Source organism: Puntigrus tetrazona, chromosome 4, assembly GCF_018831695.1.
Source record: "Puntigrus tetrazona isolate hp1 chromosome 4, ASM1883169v1, whole genome shotgun sequence".
In the NCBI taxonomy this organism is placed as follows: Eukaryota; Metazoa; Chordata; class Actinopteri; order Cypriniformes; family Cyprinidae; genus Puntigrus; species Puntigrus tetrazona.
Window position 1 is genome coordinate 4062437 of NC_056702.1, and position 12867 is coordinate 4075303.

At 38.2% G+C, this 12867-nt stretch overlaps 1 protein-coding gene across 2 annotated transcripts in view; it reads left to right on the forward strand.

Annotated features, from left to right (window-relative positions):
• Window positions 1-1420: 1420 nt before the first annotated feature.
• Window positions 1421-12867, forward strand: part of tmtc1 (transmembrane O-mannosyltransferase targeting cadherins 1) — a 33415-nt gene continuing 21968 nt past the window's right edge. The window contains exons 1-4 of one of the 2 annotated variants that reach the window (XM_043237735.1): window positions 1421-1850; window positions 6852-7029; window positions 11669-11742; window positions 12365-12541. In XM_043237735.1, coding sequence (XP_043093670.1) covers window positions 1549-1850; window positions 6852-7029; window positions 11669-11742; window positions 12365-12541 — 731 coding nt within the window. In that variant the 5' untranslated portion in view covers window positions 1421-1548. The remainder of the gene's footprint in view (window positions 1851-6851; window positions 7030-11668; window positions 11743-12364; window positions 12542-12867) is intronic. The other variant, XM_043237734.1, reaches the window with a different exon arrangement.

The window sequence follows — 12867 nt, forward strand, 5'->3', positions numbered from 1 at the left end:
CTGCTGCTGACAGTTGGTGGAGGGTGTTTAAATGTGCTTAATTGTCATGGAAATCATTTCCCAATGCAAAAAAGCGCCATCAGCAGTCAGTTTCGCTGCTCAATCTGGTTGCAAGAGCGATTTGACCGCAGGGGGCCAGCAGATGTATTTAAACGCCCACCCCAGAAGGGTAATTTTAACATTTCTTGCATAAAATCGTGTTTAGCCAGATGTTCGCCTGTCACCGAATCTTTAAAAATGCGTTTGTCATCATGATTCATTATCCCTGTCTTCCTGTTCCATTAGCAAGTCCGAACCGAGAGCAATTTGCTTATGACTGGTTCTGCGTGGAGGCACGGGTCACGGTCAAGGCAGTGCAATCATTGTGTGAAACATCCCACAGCTCTTTATTGATTTCCTGCCTGTGCTCGCTCTCTCTCTCCCATTCGCTCCATAATTTGCATTTATCTTTCTCTCTCGTTCTCATTCTCTCCTCCAAAATTTCACCTTGGTAGCAATAGTTTGTGCCAAAATATATAACCGTAACTGATATTATAGAATATTATAGAAACAATGTAAGACTCCTTCAGTTTTGTTTTTTGAAGTTCTTTTTTTTTTTTTTTTTTTAATAACCACAATTTATACAAGCTATAAAAATCATAATTTAATCATTAGCATAACTTTTGACTTAATCAGCCTCACGCAAGAATACTTGTGCGCTATTTTGACAGAAGTATAATAGCAAAGAGCTACTGATTCTCCATATTACACCCATTAATATCAAATATTTCTGTCAGAATTAAAAAAGAAAACTAAAAGTGATTAGTTAATCTCACAGTTTTAAAAAAAAAGTGAGATATGAACTTACATCTCACAATTTGTATCGATTCTAATGTTGTTTTTTCTAATGAAGTTTATATCTTGCAATTCTGACTTTTTCCACAGATTTTGAGAAAGAAGAAAATTTGACAAATTTTGAGAAATAAGCTCAGTACTGTGAGGGCAAAAAAGTCTGAATTGTGAGATTCGAAAAGTCACAATTACCTTTTTAATTTTTCATCTTGTACCGGAAGCAAGCTTTCACGTAACCACTCAAAAATATGAAACATTAATGAATGTTTAACAGTAAATAATGCAGAAATAAGGTAAATGTAAAAAATGTAGGCTAAAAAATACATATATATTAAACGAGGAAATTATAATAAAACTATATTTCTTATTCTTCATCTCTTTTGTTTCCATTTGTCTCTTTCCGTCTGTTTCTGTTTACTTTTCCTCGCGTGCTCATTCCTTCTAATTTGCATCTCTTTCTCTCGCTCTCTGTAATTTACATTAGTCGCTCTCTCTCTCATCCTCGCTCTCTCTCTCTCTCTCTCTCTCTCTCTCTTCTGCGCATGCGCCGGTAGGCGGGTTACATAGATTTCAACACCTTATACACATTCACACTCGCTAACATTACGCATTCAGAGCTGTAACGCTGTCCGGGCTTCGGCGCAGCACACGGGCTATGGAACGGGACGGCTTTCCTCTTTTTGACTCCCACGAGCAGCATGCGAGACGGGGACCGACATGACAGCGAACAGCCGAGGGACCAAAGCCGCCCCTCTCCCGGTGCAGCGGCGGCTGTCGGCGCTACCGAGGCCGGTGGTAGGAGTCCGGTACGCCGCGCTGGTGGCGGTGTGCGCGCTCTGCTACAGTAACTCTCTCTGGGGGGAGTTTGTGCATGATGATATATGGGCCATCACCAACAATCCAGATATCAGACCGGGCTCCAGCCTCCGGAGCATCTTTACCAATGACTTTTGGGGCAAGCGGATGGCTGATAACACCAGCCACAAATCCTACCGTCCGCTCTGCATCCTCACTTTCAAGTAAGTCCCGTCAGCTCCCGCGAAGACGTGAGAGCTGAAGTTGCTTTTAAGCGCACGTTTCGGGCTTCCGATGTTCCTTTGCGAGTTCGAAAGGAGTTTTTTTAAGGAGTTGTGAATTATCGTAACTTTCGTGAGAACGTTTTACATGGCTGGAGTCACGTGACGAGAGCAGTTTAATTTCTGAAAGATGAGAGCTGTGCATGTCATAAAACATGTCACAATACCATATTTGGCGCAATAGGGTTCAGTGAGGGGTTAACGTGGGTTTTAAAGCATTTTTATATTAAGTGAAAGTAAAAGTAAAGATGTTATTATTTTTTGTTTTAGAAAGTTTAGTTTATATAACAGTTGTTATATATTTACACACATATTGGGGAGTAACTAGTTGCATGCAACGCAAATATGTAATTTAATTACAAAACAAATGTAACTGTAATTAGTCAAAACCAGTGTCATAGCTATTGAACTATTATTTAAATCTGTGTTTGGCCTCAGAATGATCTCTAAGTGAATGTTAAGCTTTGATTCTGACTGGTCTGTCGTGACATTTCAAGGTACGTGTGATAACAACTGGTGAAAACTAATAATACAGACTCATCCTGGTAATTAAAGTCGGTTGTGGAAGCTTTGCGTTTGGTTATGTGTACAATTTCTCAATTCTGTCGTCCTTATATTGTGGACTCGCTCTGTCGTTTCATACAAATACATCTGCTGCTATTTTGTTTTGTACACTGCAATGGATTAAAAGATAACTAACAGACTAGTTACTGTAAGTACTAGTACGTCATTATTTATTTGGTGAAAAGATGTGTCTGCTCCATATGCCTTAAATGCCCATCTAATTTGAGCTTGCCGCTTGCTAGCAACTGCTTTCTTCATGGGAGCTTTGTGTTCACATAATTAAACTCAGCTCAGTGTTTCATCTCGAATTATTTAGCCTACTTTTGTGGCAAGGCGTGTAATAAGCAGGATAATGTACATCCAGCCAATCAATCCAAGTAATCATATGTAATGTGTAAAGTTACATTACTTTAAAGTTACACTACTTATATATATATATATATATATATATATATATATATTTTTTTTTATTTGTTTAGGATTATTTATCATGTTGACTAACCGTACTCGATATATTTACGTCTTCTAGCAGATTAATTTTTTAGATAACTGTTGTATTTAGAAACTTCCTGATAAAGCGCAAAGCATTTCAACTGAACTTGACCCACCGCCCTAAAAACGCGACGCTCACGACGCGACGTCAGTCAGACGCGTGTGAAAAAACAAGCCCGATGCGCGCGGACCCACGCTTAAATACATTTAAGTACATTTGTAACTGATGTATTTAAAAGCCCCGCGCTCACGTCCACTCTTCGGGGCTGCGCGGTTGTTTACACGAGTGATGTTATTAAACACTTGTTGCGCAGTTCACGGAGAGCTGTCGCTTTCCCCCGAACTAAGAGCGCGCCGCCACAAAAAGTGCCCGTAACCGGTCAAACGAAGCGGAGTATCGCGCGCGTGGAGGAGTCCCAGACAGATAAGCTCGCGTGTTTTGACTCCGGCTTCCGAACGCGGGGCGTTCCTTTCGCCCGGATGACGTCATAGTCCATATGGCGCGGGAATCTGACAGCTCCACGACATCCACAGACAGCAGCAGCAGCCCTGACACCAAGACAACGGAGGAGGACTTTGTTCCTTCCAGTCTGAAAGGAGGCGTTGTGTATTTATAGCAAGGCAATTAACATCCTACTCTGCGCCTCGTATTTTATCTCCTTTATTTTTGGAGCAGACGCTTCCTGCTGTCTATAAATCACTGGCCAGGTCTTTAGTGCACTGAAGCCTTTCTTTTTTTGTGAATGTGTAGGTAATAATATTTTCGCGGTCTCGTTTCAGCACTCGCAGACCTTTGGGTGTTGATAACGCGTGAGTTGTGTGTGATTGAAAAGGCTAGATTTCTCCCTTTTTTTGAAGAATCGTGAGTGGTACCAGGTGCTAGTGTCTGATAAATGGTTTCCAGGGGGTTGCTACGCAGTTAGTAAAGTGTTAGAGTGGTAGTGCATTTCTATGCTGGTGGTTAATAACTTTCTCAACCCTTAAATCTTTATGGCAATAGAATACGTTGCATTCGGGAACTATTACTTACATTTTAGTATTCAAATTCTAAAATATATGTTAATATTGTATATATATATCTTTAAGTTTTTGTTTTTGTATATGATTGTATAAAAATGTATTATATTAATATATATTCATTGTGTGTGTACAATTTATACAAGTTAGAAAACACATACAAATATATATATGTGTGTGTGTGTGTTTTTAATAGAAATGTAATAAAATATACTTTTAAGCATGTGGCTAATATGCCATATTCTTTGGTGGCAGTGAAAATGTTGGCTTTGCTCTGGACGAAGAAAAAAATCAATGTCAAAGATTTTTAATTATTGAAAGATGTTATATAAAAATCTTTTAAATGACATGAAATAGTATTTTTGGTTCAGATTATTATATGGCCTGGAAAAAAGTTCCTACTTACTGACAGACGTTAAATGCCAAATGTAATACTTCAAGCTTTTGCTGTTTGTCAGTCTTAAAGCGTATCAGTTGTGCCATGTGTGTCATGAGAGAGTGAATGGGTGCTGCTCATTCCCCACTGTGTGTGTGTGTGTGTGTATGAGTAAAGAGATAAAATGAATACCCTTGAGCCCATAGTCCTGTGTGTGTGTGTGTGTGTGTGTGTGTGTGTGTGTGAGCGAGCTGTGAGCTTGCAGGCAGAGTCGCTCTTGTATCTCAGCTTGATCCTCGTGTCTTTTATCTGCTCTTTGATGCCGACTTGACACGGACTCTTGAAAAACTTCAGCTGTCTTTCTCAGACGTGCGCAGATAGCTTGAGCTTAGAGCAGAGCCTTCAACACGGCGCCAGAGCTGCCTCCCAAATTAAAAGGATTAGTTCTCGCCAAAATGAAATTTCTGTCGCAGTTTACTCACCATCGCGTCGCTCCAAACCCAAAGGTGAACACTGGAGGCACCGGCTTGACTGAGAGACGATGGGTTTGTGTTGGTTTCTGGGAGTTGTTTGAGCCCCTGTTATTTGTGCCCTAGCGCTCTATGTTCTAGAATGACATGAAGGGTGAGCAAATCACGACAGGATTTCCACCATACCTTTCGTAGAGTTTCCTCCAAATCAATTGGGCTCGATTTTCTGCTCGCTGAGAGCATCGCAATTACGTGACGTTAGCGGCGACCGGTTCTTCGAGGCTCTGTGATTGCAGGATGGTCTGATGGAAACTAGCTAGATTTTTATTTTCAGCTTCGATGAGGCCTGAAGACGTTCTCCTGTGGAGGCCGTAATAAACACGCTCCCGTCTCCATGTCACGTTAGTCAGCGGCGGTTAAACAAACACAGGCTTGTTATTGCCTGCAGATGTACAAACTGTTTCGCAGTCATTATCGTTTTCCCTCCATCATTTCATTAGCCGTCACCCTTTTCGCTCTCGTTCCCTCGCCTCTCATTCCCCGGCTCGTTCTCGACCCTGAGCGCCGAACGTCAAGCTCAGAGCTGGATATTAAGTGGCAGGTGTAGTCAGTGACTCATGCAGAACCTTCAAGGGCCGCTTTTTATGCTTGCATAACAAAGTACGCTAAGTCTGAAAGTACTGGCATTTATCCTGACAAAGTCTCGTGCTTTTCGCAATTCTAACAGAGACCCTCAAAAGTCCCTCCAAAATCTTTAATTAGAGAAAAACAAGCTAAGCATCTTTTCATGGATGAATTTTGATGGTAATTGGAATGTAGCTAGTGCCATCAATATTAATGTAGTTTATACTTAGGTTTTTAGGGGAATAAACAAGAAAGAAAGAAAGAGCGTGAGGGGTTTGAGTGTCGTTAGGGAGAATAAATAATGAGCATGTTTTCATTGGGGTGAAATTATTTGAATCTAATATTCTTTAGGTGAAGAAAAACTTCATTAAAAGGATTATGAAAGACCTTAACGCATATGCATTGCTAAAAAAAACACTTAATTAAAAATGATTAAAAATAAAAACTAAAAACAGTAATTTTTTTGGTACTGTCAAACGATTAGTTGTGATCCAAAATAAAAGTTTTTGTTTGCATAAAATATGTGTATATACTTTTTATTTACACACACACAGTATATATTTGAAAAATATTTACATGTCTGTGTATATATTTATATTATTACATTTGATATTATATATAAATACATTTAATATAACATGTTTTTTATTAAAATATATATAATATGGATTATATATATATATATGGATTATATATGGATTCGATTAATCGTTTGACAGCGCTAATTATTTTATATACAAATATTATAAAATGCAAATATGATAGCTGTATCTTGTATAAAACCACCGTACGGTCATTAAAAACCTGATGTATTAGTTTGAGGTGATATTATATCTCGGCGTATAGTGAAATGAGTTCATGTTCATCATAATCCATGCCATGTTCTGCCTCTGGTGCTCTTGCTAAATTTTAATGCAATCTCTCCTGCAAGTCAAGGTGACCATGGAACCTCATTAATGTTGCATTGCTTTAGGCTAATTGTTCCCTTCTCTCATCTCTTCTGGTCTCTCGCTCTCGTTTTCTTTAAGGGCTTCCCGTGCTACCACACTGCAAGGTCAAGCAAGCGTGTTTACTGAACATCAGAGCTTTCTCCACAGTCTGGGCTTTTTGTTTTGAATGACCTAAAATCCACTCTTTACCATGAAACTGCAACTTTCTTCTCTACAGTAATTTTTCTGTCCATGGTAAAAGCCGACATGCTGCATGATGGCACGCGTGTCAATCAGAACACATCTGATACCGAACATTCAACGATCCAGAAGTACCGTAGAAGCCAGCAAGACCATATACATAAAAGAGATTTTTCTGTTTGTCGCTTCATGGTGTTGTACCTGGGTAGGACATGCTCATATCTTTTTAACGTGACTCTCTCTCTTTCTCTCTTTTTCACTTTCGCTGCAGGTTAAACATTTTGCTGGGCGGCATGACTCCGTTCTACTTCCACCTGGTGAACGTGTTTCTGCACTGCATGGTGACGGCGCTGCTCATGCACACCTGCGAAAAGTGTGTGTTTGAAGACAGCAACCTCTCTTTTCTCACCGCACTGCTTTTCTCTGTTCACCCCATTCACACCGAAGCTGTGAGTGAACATGCAGAACATGCATAATGCATTTCTACTTATTTCAGCTGTAATCTCTTCTGAATCTGTATGCTTTTGTGTGGTGAGGGTTGGCGCAATGCTGATAACGAAAATAGCTGTCAGTTTTTGGGTAACCCGTTAACTGATAAATTGTGAGAGCATTTTATTTACGTTATTAAAAAAGATTTTGATACATTAAAGCAAGTATTGTGAAGAAAAATAATATGATCGATATAAAAGATATAAATAATATTTAATATTTTCATAATATTTTAATGTATAAATATTCTATTCTATTATATGTTAATTATAGAAATAGTTACATATACAAGATGATTTTTATTAAATATAATATATTAATATATATACATTTGTGAAGAAAACATTATAAATTAAAAATAAAATAAATAAATCTGTATATTTATCTATGTGTATAATATTTTATATTATACATTACATTAATACACTATGCAATTTACATGTTAATGTTAATACACAAATAAAATAATTTTCATTTGTGGTCAAAACTATTTTAATGCATTTTCTGGACTTTATATAATAATAATAATAATAATAATAATAAAAAATATTTTATCTATCCAATATGACATGTAATATATAAACGATATGTGTGTGTATATTTTTTTTTTTTCCATATATTTCCATATATTAAATAAGTGTACATTTTATAAAAATATATTTAAAAGAAGTTAATTGATATTCAAGAAATCAGTTTAATTCTGTTAAAGTTGAGGGTGCTTCTTTGGTCGTTATAGAGCTGTGTTTAAGTTTTACAGCAGCAGCCGTTCTCTTTTTAGAGCAGAGTTTGTTAACAGTAGAGCGTTTGCTGGCTTGTTTGGAGTGAGTCCATGCCACCGAGCCAGACTCCGATCATCAGCTCCGTGTAAACACCATACATCAACAGCTGCATCCCACCAGCATTAATGAGACTCACACACACACACACACACACACACACACACACACACACACACACACACGATCACTGGAGGAGGTGCTGTCCTCAGAGTTTTGATTGATCAAGCAGAAATATAATTAGTCTCTGGATAAATAAAAGAAAGACAAAGAGTAGTTTACTCAATTCTGGGTGTGGAATTATCATAGATTTCTTTTTTTTTTTTTAATTTATTGCCACTGATTGGGCAGTAAGAGAATTAAAAAATGATGGACGAAGAGGGGATAATGGGATTGCAAAATGTCACAAGCTTTATTCAAACCTACATGAACTGAGTGAGCACCGTGGCATAATGTATCAAAAGAATGCAGTTTAACAGACTGGCTTCATTTTCTAAATCATAAATCAAGTTTTCAAAAATTCAAAGTGTATGTTGAACAAAATAATTGTTAATGTTATAAATGATATTCTAAATGTTCTTTATGCTCTTTAATTACAATTTCTTTTTTCAAATTAGATAATGTAGTAAAAATGGAGATTTGTACATATTACAATTTAACATGGTTTTCTATGTTGAAATATCATCATATTAGAATAAATTATCACAGACAACAAAGTCTAGATGAATGGCTCCTGAAAATTCGGAATTGCCAACACAAAAATAAATTACGTTTTAAAATATAGTGATATTTCATAGTAAAAATATAGTGAAATATTATTACAGTGTAGTTTTATTTTAATGTTTCTTTTTTTTGTCAAATAACGCAGCCTTAAGGGACTTCTTTTGAAACAAATCTTTTGAAAAATCCTACTTATTGATGCTTCATCATAATTTTTTTCCTCAAAATGGCCTCTTTCTGGAACCCATGCTCCTTTGTGCCTCGTGAAACAAAACCGTGGTTATTAGGTGTCAGTGTAGCGAATGATAAGGTCATCAGGTAACATCAGCTCCCTCGGCGGGGCATGCTAGAGACGCTTGCAACCGAAGGTTTGTCCTCGCAGCAGGGCTGTTGGCTGGTTGTTAGTCGAGAGGAGCATCGCTTGACAGGCGTCAGCAGGCTCCTGATGGAGGATGAAAGGCCTCCGTTCACTGGCATTCTGTCTCTCCCTGGAGACTGTACTGAAGCCTGCCTGCAACCTGCTGACCATCTGTCCCACTTCCTCCCTCAGCCACCCGCCGCTGGCCGCTGCCCATGTCCTCGCACTCTCGTAATTGAAAAACTCGGTCCTGTCATTAGCGGTGCGGTTTTTTCTCATTCTATTCTCCCATTCAGTCATATTTTCTTAAAAAGTTCCTTAACTTCTCTTGCATGCTTGTGCACTTTGCCTGTTTTTTTTTTTTTTTTTTTATCAATTCGGCTTATGTCCAACGCCTGTTCGGCTTTCATCTGTGCTTGTGCGATAAAGTGTGTTTGTGTATGTTTCTCCACACTATCTGTTCCTCTTAGGTTTTCCATTTACAATGCGAGTGGAAAAAACAGTTTGTAGATTTGGTTTCACAGCAGTCGGATGCTGTGTGTGTGTGTGTGTGTGTGTGTGTGTGCGCGGACCCTCCGTTGGCAGGGCAGGGCCGACTGCAGCTGTTCTTGAGGAATTCCTGTTGAATTAGGTAATTGGCTGAAATGAGGTATAGCTGTGGGTCTTTCTGAGAAGTGCAGCGTTTCAGATCCCCAGCTTGATACACAGTCAACTCGTAGATGTGTGTGTGTGTGTGTGTGTGTGTGTGTGTGTGTGTGTATTTAATCGGCAATCCTAGCATAGGGAAAGAAGTAGTCACAGTTGAATCCACACTTTTGAAAGGGTCTTGGAGATCTGTGCATTTATTTTATGGACTAGGTGTCTTAAAACAAGATAGATTAGGCACACGATAGTGTGTGTGCTCTCTGCAACTGTCCAGGGTGAATACTCCATTATAGGAGGCAGGATAAGAGTTTATTATTGCTGGTAATTGCCTGTTGTTTGAAACAGTGGGAAATGTGTAGGAGGACAGGTGGCAAATAACGTAAAAGTTTAATGGAATGATGGATAAGTACAGGGTCGTTCAAACGCTACACAGACTGTGTGGGTAATAGTATTATGCACGGTCAGGTTGTATGTGTGTATGTGTGTGTGAGAGAGGGATTTGGATAAGTCACGTGATAAACGTGCAACAAATCACATTCACATATAAATATTTTTATTAGGATGGATTAGTAGTGCAGAGGACTTTTAATTAGCTTGATTTTAATACTAATACTAATATTATATAATTATATATTTATTAAGTACACTAAATTAAATTAAATACAATTAAACAATTAAATAAATGTAAATATTTGCTAATGTTTTAGAAAAGCAAAAGAAATGTCTGTATGTGTACATATGTGTGCGTATTTATTATGTGTGTGTGTGTGTGTGTGTGTGTATATATATATATATATATATAATGACACATACATTTCTGCAATAGTAATAATTTATTAACAAATTATATTTTGGCAAAAACTAGAAATTTCTTATCTTTATAACTTTCTTATCAAATATTTTATTAATAGGACAAAGGAAAGCTAGAAAGGCAGCTAGTCAAAATGTTTGTCTTTCATTTTTTTTTATCTCTTGCTTGAATAAAGAAATTTACAGACCATGACTAGCAATTAATAGGGAAAAAAAACGATCTAAATGATAACTGAAATATTCCCTAGTTGCTGAGTGCATTGTTAGGGCGGCGTCATGTGTGTGATTACATCATAAATACTATTATTCCAACATGACCTTAAGGCAGCATTTATACACGCTTTTAGCGGGTGATTTTGTGTCTGCAACAGTGCTTTATTACAGCAACTGTGAAAGTCTGGCTCTAGATTTACTGATAGGTCTACTGGCCCCACATTTACATCTGTATTCAGCCCATAAACACTGCAGCCGGACTGTAATACCACACAGATGCTGAGCTGTATTAAGGGCCGCTGGGCTTTATATGTTTACATTAAAGATGATGTCTCAGAGCAGTGAAAAACACTCTGTGTCCCTCACCAGCAGTGCATGCATGGTGTGTTGCTCCGGGGTGTGTCTTCTGAAAGTGTGTGTGTGTGTGTGTGTGTGTGTGTGTGTGTATAATTCCATGGAATTCTGCGTCTGGGGGATGGGCTTCAGAAACCCTCCAGATGTGGAGTGTGTCAACTGTGGGATCATTTTAGCGTTTGTGCCTCTGGCAAAAACAAGCAGGAAAAAAGTGCAAGAAAACAGATTGGAGAGGATAGGAGGACTTTATGGATGATATACATTTTAGGGGGATGGGAAGATAAAAGGACGGAGCTGACAGCGCCAGGGAAATAAATCTCTCTCCCTCTTGCCCTCACGTTTTCCTTTTTCTCCTTCCCGCTCTTTCTCTCCCCTCGTTTGATTTCGCCCTCCTCCATTTGTCTTACAAAGAAGCACTCATTAAATGTGCAGTGGCTCTCCCTCATTGCGAAACACATCCACCTTTTCCTCACACGGCTCATACTTTCACACCACCCTTTATGCCGCAATGGAAATGAATATAATTAGATTGCAGGATGACATCAGGAACGGGTGTTTTGGGAGAGAGGCTCGGTGACTGTGACATTAGAAATTTCAAGCAAAATTAAGAGTATTAAAAGTAAAAACAAAATTGCAATTGTAACAGTTACTATATAGTAGCTGGTCGTTTTACCACACACACACACACACGGATCATTAATGTGTCGTAATTGTGTGTTACAGGTGTCTGGGATCGTCGGGAGAGCAGATGTTTTAGCCAGTGTGTTGTTCCTCCTGGCCTTTCTCTCCTATATTAGGTAACAGTAGAGCATTTTTCATTTTCATCTAACAATTAAATTTTCATGCACTGATTACAGAAATAATAATTGATTTGTAATTAGAAAAACTATGTCTTAAATGCATGCAAGACTTTAGTTTTTATTGATTTTTGTGTTAATTGTCACTCTATTCACATTTGTGTTATATTATCAAACCGGACAATGGAGAAATTTCAGATTTCGTGACTGTGATTCTTTACTAAACTGTTGTTTTCAGCATATTATTGAAAATACCTGGAAATCGGACCAAAGTAATCCAATTTATCCGAGTTGCGATGCATCGTGAAAACTGAAATGTGATCAATAAATGAATCAAATCATGACATTATTTAAATTATTATCATTTGTGTGCCATGTTGGTAAATCGTTGTCAGACCATGCAAACCAGGACTTTTTTTTTCTTTTAAATTGTGCATCAGTCTTAGATTTAATGAATGTTTTCATTATAATCAACAACTGTGCTGCTTAATATTTTTCAGGATTCTTTTATGAATATAAAGTACAAAAGAACAGTGTGTTGTTTTAAATAGAAATCAGATGACCCTCAAATTTGAACAGTAGTGTATAAGTGTTGACTTTCACTTCTTTTTTTGTCTTTCAGGAGTGTGTCAGCGAGCAGAATGACTGACGAGTTTCCTCCCACAGTGTCTGTCTTGTCACTGGCTCTCAGTCTGTTGTTGGGCACCTGTGCCATGCTGGTGAAAGAGACGGGCGTTACGGTGTTTGGTGTGTGCGTCTTATACGATTTCCTGGTGCTCTGCCGCAAACCGCTCATCTCGTAAGTGTTTGCTAAGCCGTATCATTAACAGACTCTGATTATTGCCAACTAGCATTGCTGTTTTGTTGGAATTAGCATGTATGAAAAAACTCTATAATATTTTATCACTTTTCAAACATTGCCTTTGATTGGTCAGCCACCCTTTTTAGACCTGAAATAGCAGTAATGTCAATCCCTCACTGGTGTGAAGTGTATATAAATGGCATGTTAAGGGCTCAAGGAAGGCCGTCTGTGATGGAATCTTTAGTGGAATGTTTACGGAGAATTCCACTGTGGCCGGAACATCGGAGCAGCCATGTGCTTTCAATCTTCAGCCCAAGGCTGAG